Source organism: Anabas testudineus, chromosome 7, assembly GCF_900324465.2.
Source record: "Anabas testudineus chromosome 7, fAnaTes1.2, whole genome shotgun sequence".
NCBI classification, from domain to species: domain Eukaryota; kingdom Metazoa; phylum Chordata; class Actinopteri; order Anabantiformes; family Anabantidae; genus Anabas; species Anabas testudineus.
Genome location: NC_046616.1, coordinates 16,483,875 through 16,493,588, shown reverse-complemented (window position 1 = coordinate 16,493,588; position 9,714 = coordinate 16,483,875). Strand labels below are relative to the sequence as shown.

At 38.7% G+C, this 9,714-nt stretch overlaps 2 protein-coding genes across 2 annotated transcripts; both read right to left on the bottom strand.

Annotated features, from left to right (window-relative positions):
* Positions 1 to 838: 838 nt before the first annotated feature.
* On the bottom strand, positions 839 to 4,529 carry kctd6b (potassium channel tetramerization domain containing 6b). Its single transcript, XM_026369091.1, has 3 exons — positions 4,388 to 4,529; positions 2,820 to 2,918; positions 839 to 2,431 (listed from the first exon to the last, which is right to left on the bottom strand). The coding sequence occupies exons 2-3, from the start codon at positions 2,844 to 2,846 to the stop codon at positions 1,745 to 1,747; spliced, it is 714 nt and encodes a 237-aa protein (XP_026224876.1). The 5' UTR covers positions 2,847 to 2,918; positions 4,388 to 4,529; the 3' UTR covers positions 839 to 1,744.
* Positions 4,530 to 4,765: 236 nt separating this feature from the next.
* On the bottom strand, positions 4,766 to 7,998 carry abhd6b (abhydrolase domain containing 6, acylglycerol lipase b). The gene is made up of 8 exons (XM_026368569.1): positions 7,844 to 7,998; positions 7,215 to 7,371; positions 6,822 to 6,935; positions 6,595 to 6,727; positions 5,629 to 5,786; positions 5,421 to 5,475; positions 5,239 to 5,339; positions 4,766 to 5,018 (listed from the first exon to the last, which is right to left on the bottom strand). The coding sequence occupies exons 1-8, from the start codon at positions 7,996 to 7,998 to the stop codon at positions 4,839 to 4,841; spliced, it is 1,053 nt and encodes a 350-aa protein (XP_026224354.1). The 3' UTR covers positions 4,766 to 4,838.
* Positions 7,999 to 9,714: the final 1,716 nt, after the last annotated feature.

The window sequence follows — 9,714 nt, the reverse complement described above, 5'->3', positions numbered from 1 at the left end:
CGTCACCTGGTATAAAAGCAAATGAGCGGAGTCCTGTAAAATGTAAGAGGAGACGTCTGGCAGGCGGTGGACGGAAATAAAAACGAACATCCCCAAGTAAGTCGAAATGCTGCATTCGAGTTTATCATGTAAATCGTAGTTACACAGGTAACTGTGACTGCTCATGAGAAACATTCATACAAACACACAGAGCTTTCCTCCTCATGAATGACCAAAATTACTATTTATTACTCCAATGAATTATTGTTAAAGAAATTATTTTGCTCACGTGGAAATACTGAAGATATTGGCATAATCTTAATTTGTACTTTACGGGTTATATGCTTAACGTGGATTTTGTCTATTATACTCTTTATAATGTAACTTGCCTAACTTAGCTGAAAGGACCCAATTAAAATTTAAAAGCATAGTTAATAAGATGGACAATATATTTAGGCCCTGATTCTTAGCTTCCAATCTACCAGTTAAGGTTAAGGGTAAACTTAAAGCAAACATAAGTTACAACGTGATTTCACTACTTTAATATTGAACCATTTACTAATTTACTACAGTGAAAGGGTATCCCTGTCAAAAGTTTCTGATTTAGACCTGGTCTGATGTGGTCTGCTGGTAAAAATGCAATAAAACAGCTAAAACCTTTTATGGTTTCATGAATTTAATAAGTTTTACACAGCAATGAGGCCTTCAGTAGGATGTCACTGTGGTGTAACTTGTGAATTTTAGTACATACAACGAAGGGGGATTTTGAATTGGCTCAGGTTTGAAATAACTGAAACAACATACAAACTGCAATGCAAAATGTGAGATTCAATGTAAAAAATTCAATTATAAACCAAACTAAATGACAAATACACAAATAGGTTTATTTTGGCTGAGAGAATGAAGCACTGTTGATATGAACTCTTACGTGTGACAGTATGACATAATACTGCACAGCGAACACAGAAGATACATATTCATACACAAGACAATTAGACACATGCAACATCTACTAAGATTTTCAGAAAAAGTACCGTACAAGGAGATAATAGATAGCTAAGAATCTAGTTTTCTATTCTAAACTTACCAGAAACAAAATAAGCTAAACATAATTATAATTTATTATCATAATTATTATAAAAAAAGAAGACTCCTGACACTTTGAGATCCAAAAAAGGTCTTTGTGTCTCTGGTCCAGAAAATAACTTAACCAAGACTTTTTTCTTCCAAATTGTGGTATAAATTTACATGAATGCAGATTTGACACCATATATAGGTGCAGAGTCTCAAATCATAGCTACCTGTTTACAATCACTTTATTACAGACTTTGTAATAACCAGGTGCAGCTATTATATAACTACATTAAAAGGACAATTATTCATATAAAAATCAAGTTTAGCATCATTAAGGTACAATACAGTGTCACTGTATGAATAAACAGTACCTATATGGATTTTCTGCTTGATAAGAAATACTGTTACTGCTTTGTCAACTCAAAGAAATTCTCCTCTTTCAAGAAATGTTAAACATGTAGTGGTAGCAAGACAGGTGAATTAGTCAAGAATTTGCATTTTTATCATTTAAAATGCTATCTCTCTGGACTTGAAGCTTAATGCATTGTACTACATTGATCAAAATAGGAAGAAGAAAAAAATACTTTGGATACTGAAACAGAAGTCAAATTTGTTCTTTTATCTGATGATGATTTGTGTAACATGAAGACAAATGAAACAATAACACCATCCAGAACAACTGTGCTGTAGCTCAGTCTTCAACTTTGTGAGCTGGTCGACAGAAAGTCCAGTGATGCTCCACCGTGTTCTCATTTGCACGCTCACTCATGTGATGCACACGCGTGTTCCGGATGGTGAAGCCTTGTTTCATAATGTAGTCCATGAGGTGAACCCTTAGGGACACCTCTTGATGATAGTCACATGGTCCAAATGTGAAGGACACCTGGCAGTCCCTGGTGTCCATCATGTGTTTGTTCCACTTGGTAAAGTTGTTGGAGATACCTTCCAGGAGTGCGTGAACCTTCGTAGTTATGGTGAGCTGCGTGATGATCACAGCGACTGGATTTGAGTATTTTGACAATTTCCGGGTGCTAGAGAGCTCTACTACCTGCTCGAAGATGTCAGGAGGATACAGCGGCTTGGGATCATTGAGGCACTGGATCAAAGGTTCGATCTGGTAGAAATCTGCCTCCTTCCTCAGGAGGTCTGTCTCTGTGAAGTCCACTGGAAGTGTAAGCTCTGATGTCCGCAGGAAGTTCAGGATGTACCGGAAAAGTGTCCCATCCCGATCGATGAAATAATTCCCTTGGGAATCCCGAGTTGTGGGGAAATCTCCTCTGAACATGGCGCCCAACATGGAGTCTGGATAGCGCTGTAGGGTGGATAAACTTGTTGTGTACAGGTGGCCTCCCACGTTCAAGGTAACAGGAGTGGTCATCTAAAGAAAGAGCAGAGGATTAGGATCACATTGTTTTTATATATAATGCAAATAAAGTGTGAACTTCAATACAATTTATTAGGATCCTGAAACTAAAACAAATGGAGTAGAAAACGGATTATTTCTGCAGTTTGATATGCTGCAGAGTTAAACTGTACAGCATTACGGTGACAGGTGTTTTTTAAACACAGACAAACCGTCCATGACTGCTTTTTGTGAGGCACAAAGAAAATCCCTTGTAATAGCACTGTATTTCTGTCCACTTTTTATTTTCTTTACACTTTTATGCAGCAGCATCACAAACTACATCCCTATTTAAAACCGTTTCTATAAAACAACAGACAATATGTGAAATTTATCTTACAAGTCAGTCTTATTCATCTCTTACCCTATGGCCCCAGTCTCCATTATCCATTTGTAGATTTATACCCACTTGGTCAGAACCAAAACAGAGAGGGAACAGGTTTCGTTTTAACTTTTATTTTGCCTGTGAAAAACAAAACAAAACAATGTAACTATAACATGAGCTGTAACAAACTTATACAGAACATGATGCACACAGTTATGCAGCCTTATATAAAGTTGTAATGATTAGTAAATACGTGCTTTTGTAACAAATGGTAACTGTTCTGAATCATCTTTAAAGCAATAGAGTAAGACACATCTGGTTTCAGCTTCTCACATGTGATAAGACATGTGAAGATATCACTTTGAACTGTGACAAACTGACGGAGAAATTTGCTGCGGGTTTCTGAGATTTTGCAGACTACAAACTAACTCCGAAAATAATCGACATATAAGTGAGATAATATAAACAACACATTTACAGCCCTAAAACCCTAAAGTAACTTCACATGCTTGTCTTGGATTACATGAGTCTGTTTACTTAGAAGGCGAAACTTACCTTGTGGATTAAATGAACATACTGTGTTCAAGCATTTGTGAGTTATGTTCCAGTCATGCAATGCGAGTTCGATTATTTGCATGGCTACACTAAAATACCCATTCTAATTTCTGACAGCTCAGTGAAATCCCAAATATTTTTAGCTTACTATGATGTAGTACCACCATGATGACATCAAGGAAATACATCCAATCTTCACATTAGAGAGCCTCAAATAATTGTCAGTTTTGCTTGATAAACGACTAAGCTGATTCACCAACTATTAAAATAAGTTATGTATAATTTGTTTATTGATTAATAACTGCATAATAAGTGCTCTGAACAATGAAATGTGAACCTATTCACTCCCATGACGACTGGCAAAGCCCATTTATGCTGATTAGTATAATGTAACATGGTCGAAAGGTCCAGGAAAACAATTTAATGAAAACAGTTCAGTCAGCTGTTGTTTCCAAAGTCAGGAGTTAATCGTAAACCTCGTGTGAGTGACTTTAGTGTTCAAAGAATCAGGAGAGGAAGTGATTTCAATGTGATTAAAATCATACAGCCTCTTCGTTGAAAGTGAAACCTGCCGCCCCAATAAAAACACAGTAATTTACAGATTTCAAGTTACTCAGTTAGAAACATTGCGACTAAACTATGTAATAAAGTGGGGAATGGTAGCGAAGCCAGCTAATGTTTGTTTGATAGCTAACGCTGGCACGATCATCAATGCATTTCACTGTCTGCTATGGAGCAAGCTGGCTAACGAGCTTAGCTCGCAAACACCAAGATGTAATTTTGTAACGATCAACATTATTAAATTGTAAAGACAGACTAAATGTACTGAGAGTATAACTACAATGCGAGTAATTCCAATCCGAGTACCACAGTGGAGATGTTTATCGTTTAGCCAGCTAGCTAGCAGATTGCTGCTTCCTTGCTAGCTAGCGAGCTAACAGAACTAGCCGTCCCTGATCCATTGACGTTAGCTGCTGCTACTACAAGGTTGACGCCAGGATACCAATTATCCACGACCTGAAAGTAAAGTGCACGTTAGAACAAATCCTCACCGGCTCCGTTTCTTGCCTACTCGTCTCGTTTGGTCCTTTAACAGCGGCCTGTGGTTGGCATTTAACGGTGCAGTGCGGTGGTCATTGATGTTTGCCGCTGGTCGCACCGGGCAGCTGTGCTGAGCTCCAGGCTGCAGCGAGACTGCGCACCCACAGAGGAGGAGGAGAGGGGGGGCACAGGCACCTCTGCATGAATACATCCATTCAACCATCCCAACAAAGTCACATACAGATAACACCCTTTGGACTTTTTTATTATCACGATCCAGCTTACATTACAAATGCCATGTTATTTATCTTATTGAAACACCTGAAGCAATGATTTCACACTATAAACCTTTACTGCGTTAAGGGAAATGTGTTGAAGTGGGGCCCTTGTCTACCTGCGTATGTCATGGACGAGGAAGAAGTGAAGAGGTGCATTGAAAGAAAGTGCTTAAAAGTCTTTTGTTCAGGAAGATTTCTTTTTGCTGCCCCGGGCATCTTGCTGCATAATGATGAACTCCAGGATGAGTTTGGCTGTCTGACAAGGCCTCTCCATCACCACAGAGTGGCCACAGTTATCCAGCAGGTCCACTCTGCACCCAGACAGTTCCTCTGCAATGACTGTAGCTCCAGAGACATCCACCACCTGGCAAATGTGGGTCAATTTTCATGTCTTTGTAGAAATGAGACTAGTTCCTCTATTCAGGAAGTGTAGCTAGTTAAACCTGAGCCACCACCTTCGGGTTACAATTTGGCACATAGGCATATGAATTTTAGGATTAGGTTTGGAGCAATAGCCACCAGGTAATCACCCCTGTATTTATAAGCTTTGCTGAGTCACTGTATTAGTGGAACATTATAGTTACCTGGTCTTGTTTGCCCCATATCACTTGCAAAGGTGCAGTGATCAAATGTAAGTGCTCCTGTAAGGCATATCTTGACTTCTCACCAAAGATCTCCATGAATACTGATAAAAAAAAAAGGAGCATAGTTACTGGCAGGTCACATGGAAAACATGATACATTTTTTCAGATGACTGTGAGCTAACCTTCTTGGTAAAATGTGATGTGAGGCTGCTGAACATCTACCAGTCCTTGAAGAATCTAAACAATGAAAACACCTTTTACCAAGAGAAAATGTAGCGACCTTTTCAGACTTAGTGAACATTATTCTGTACTGTAGCTCTGTCTGTGATTGTCATTCACTGCGAGTGCATACTAAATGAAATTCAAAACACTTTCAAATGTGGACCTGACCTGCTGAGGGATTTTAAAGCGGACGTGGGAGCAAAGTCTGAACATGTCCTCCATCTCTTCAGGTGTAGTGGGGATCAGTGGGATGTTCAATGTGTAATTGCTGTGCTCCAGGTCCTGCAGATGATTGTCAAATTTGGTCTCACGAGGGTGTCTTATGCCTGAAGGATTAAGGAGTTTCCTGATGAGAAGCTGATTACACACACTGACATGATTTGTAAAACAGAAAATATAAAATAAATAAGGGTGTGTTCATGAACTAATGCTACATACTGTGAAGTTATAAATAAATTTGCATTACCTGTCCCTAGATAGGTTTTGTAAAGCCAACTATAAAATACACACAGAATATCACAAAACACAATGTGGAAAATACAATTTAAAAACAAAAAATGTTTCATAAACCAACATACAACAGATCATTCATAACTACATAGCTGATCCCTCTTTAAAACAATTTCAACAATTGAACTGATTCATTTTGACTCCGGGTTTTTAGACAATTATGAGTGACTGTTATGACAAATTTAATGACGCAATCAAAACATATTTTATTTCTAGTGGCTTCCTGTCCAAAATTTCAATTTCATTATTCATTACAAGAATCTTGACTGTAGTAGATGTGGTGCTGTTATTCTTTACAATCAGTGTCGGAAAAACATGCTATCAAATAAAATGTCGGCTGATAATTGTAGGTATTAAAGTAATCATTGCTCTGTGTGAATGCATCTGATTTTAAATGAGAGCTTTAGCATTACACCTCTAGAAATTTGAGTTGAAAGACACATGTTTTAAAAACAGGAGAGGTCAAAACTGGAGCCTGGAGACACTAAAACTACATTTCCCATAAGCTACACAATAGCGTTTTTTTTAGATTCTTCCTGTGTGTTACATGGAGAAGGGTTTAAAGGTGTGAACGTGCAACACACACATACATGCACACAGACCAAAACACACACAGCAACTGACCATCTGGACAAATAAGAGTTATGCTACAGGTTTCTGAGGGATAGCAGGCTGCATAAACCCCAGCTACGTTGCCTCCCATTGATGTTCCCACCAGATGGAAAGGCTTTCTGTTCAGGCCAATTGTCTCCACAAACTGAGAAGAAAGAGCAGCAAAAACAGATTTTAAGTGTAATGATCCAGAGGGCTGACACGTACTCCCATATTTCATGCCTATGTCTTCAGCTCACCTGATGGATCCTCCTGGCCTGCCCTTGAATTGAATAATCCTCTGTGTCAGTGCGTGTTGTTCCCTCGTGGCCAGGCATGTCCACACACACAATGTGCAGATGTCTTGGCAAATACTGGAGCAGTAGAAGAGACAAAACACAGCTTAAAACATGAATGTATGTTTGGAGGTTGGAGAGGTTGGAAAAATGTGAATTTCTTTAAGAAACTGTACACTGAGTTAGGAAAAAACTGTTTTGACCGCTCAATCCCACATCAACAGAACAATATTTGTATTCATTTGGAGTTGCAGTCTGTTTAATCCACCAAGTGAAATATATCTTCAGGTGACGTCAGTGGAGTGATATTCCCACAACTTCAGAGCAAAAAACTGTGATGTTTAGTGTCACCCTGACCTTGACAACAGTGAGCCATGAGTCTTTGTGAGCAGAGAATCCATGCAACATTAAAATGGAGGGTCTCATCCCAGGCTTTCCTCTGCAGGAGTAGCAGAAACGATAACCTCCACAGTCTGCATAGCGAACCTGTAGGCCTAGAGTCCTCCTCCAATACCTGTTGAGGAGCAGATATGTCTGACTTTGTCCACATTAACTGCACTGGACTCTAAAATTGGGCCTAAAAATAAGGGCTCACTTTTGAAGCCAGATGTCAACATGCACATTGAAAAGGTTACCAACAACATAATGTTCATTATTTAATTTGGAGCACACAGTACGAGAGTTTAGTTGGTCAAATCAAGTGACTGTGTGTCCAGATCACATTCTGTTCTGTGGGAAATTCCCTTGGACTTTCTCTTCCTTGCCTTCTGAGAATTAGCAGAGGGGCAGTAACACCAATAGGGAACTTGACATTAAAAGGCCTGTGATATAGGACAAAGGTAACTACATTTAGTGTTTTAGCCTATGTTTAGAGTAGTAATTTTATACATGGACCACAGATCTTGTCCCCAATCACGTAAACTGAAAGTATGAACAGGGGTGACCAACAACACTTTCAACATGACCAAAAAAGTGAATTACCTTACCAGTAATATAGTTTGATGAGAGCTGAGGGCCAGAGAAGGAAGGAAACAATAAAAGCCAGGATGGGAATAGCCAAGGTTCCCCCAGCGATGATAAACAGATTCACCACATCTAGATCAGCTGCCATGGCTGCCTCACGTAAAATATACACAAACATGTGGTGTGATTTTTAGTATGATATGATTTAATTTCTGCTAACAGCAGCATAGAGAAAAAAACATTTGACAAACAGTGTCTTTAAGAATGATTGTATACCAAATTTAACAATATGAGGCACAGTTTAAGTGAGTAAAGCATTTTTAAGCTTTAAAAAATGTGAAAACTTACTTTTCAGATGATCTTTTTCCTCGTTCTTTCTTGTTCCACAGACAAACACATTTGACTGCTCGCTCAATTTTAATGATGTTTAGTTTTATATGCAAATACGTTATTTGCAGGTACTGCTGATGTGTAGATAGTGTAAACAAATCAACTTATCTTCCTGAAATGTGAAATTGAAGTCCCTGTGGAGTGCAGTTAGTCCCAGCAGATTATGTTTGCTCTGGATAAAGCCATTGATTATTAGCCATCACTAGGGAAAACCGGGCCACAACATTATTCGGTCAAGCTTTTAAAGTGAACGTACAGATTAGATTTGGCTTCCAGTGGAATATTTTGTATAATATTATGTAGATGAAACTTTCTACTAGTCAGCATAGTCAGTAAAATTAACCTAAGACATCTACAGTAAGAACTTTTACTGATTTTTAACAATTTAATAGTATATATTTTATTGCAAATGTGTTTTGGCAAAGTTTACAAGCAAATATCAGTTATGCAAACATCTTGACACATACTGGACACACACAACAATAATAAATACCAATAATGTTTAGTCAGTAACGAATATATCCCATTTATATTCCATTTTCGACAAAACCATATGCCACATGAAAAAAAAATGGAGGTCCAAGTTAAATGATTTGACTGAGCCTCTGAGTCACATTTTGTAAAAGAGATGAAGTTTTTCACATCATGTTTCAAAGTCTTTGTTTCAGACTTCCGCCCACATGTAACTACGTTTTGAAACTTGAGCTAGAAGTCCAACACTTACCACTGGGTGTCATGATAGAGACAGACTGTGAGTCTGACCCATTTGCTGCAGCCAGTAGAGGAGATCTGAGGGCTTTTTGCATGAACCACCGGAAGCAATGACTCGTACAGACTGAGGCATCACGTCTCCCTAAGCCGACAGTGAAGATTTCAGTCATTTGGAAACACTTAAAGCTGTGGCTACAAACTTTGACCTCTGTTTTATATTCTTTTAAGATGCATTTTGAAGGAGTTTCCTTGAACCAGTGGAGCCTCACCTCTGCTGTGCTGATTCAACTGTCCAGTGTTTGTTAAAAAGCCTGCTGCTATTAAAAAGTTCATACCAGTGTTCACACATGTGCTGGTCTAAAAAAAACATGTATGTATATCACAACTAAGAGACCGAGATTTTCAAGATGTCAAACCCAACGAAAATGATGGATAAGTGGGTGAATCTGCAAATTCTTGTCTGAGCGCCGACTCGTTAAAATTTGACATAGAGGTTTGTTAAAAAGCATTAAGCATTAATCAATATGGAAACTAGAGCTATATGAAGCTCAGGATTACTTTGTTAAAATACAATTTAATGCAGCGTAAGGCTGCCATTCTGCTGCTGGTCTGCTACAGATGACCTACATACAAACTAGAGCAGAACAAATGGACATGGCAACTCTACAGAGAGGCTTGCCTTGCATGGGAATGAGTTCCATATTTGGGTTTATATAGGGCGGAGGGGTTGTCCTCAATCTGCTCGCATGTCACATACACAGGTTATTCCCCAGGTTGTCTGAGGAACGTCACA

Bases quoted from the DNA above. Each gene is read 5' to 3' on its own strand.
- kctd6b (XM_026369091.1), bottom strand. From the start codon at position 2,846: ATGGATAATGGAGACTGGGGCCATAGG. The intron at 2,432-2,819 runs GTAAGAGATGAA...CTCTTTCTTTAG, and splicing joins ATGGAGACTGGGGCCATAGG to ATGACCACTCCTGTTACCTT.
- abhd6b (XM_026368569.1), bottom strand. From the start codon at position 7,998: ATGTTTGTGTATATTTTACGTGAGGCAGCCATGGCAGCTGATCTAGAT. The intron at 7,372-7,843 runs GTAAGGTAATTC...GCTCCTCAACAG, and splicing joins CTCATCAAACTATATTACTG to GTATTGGAGGAGGACTCTAG. The intron at 6,936-7,214 runs GTCAGGGTGACA...CTACTGCTCCAG, and splicing joins CATGGCTCACTGTTGTCAAG to TATTTGCCAAGACATCTGCA.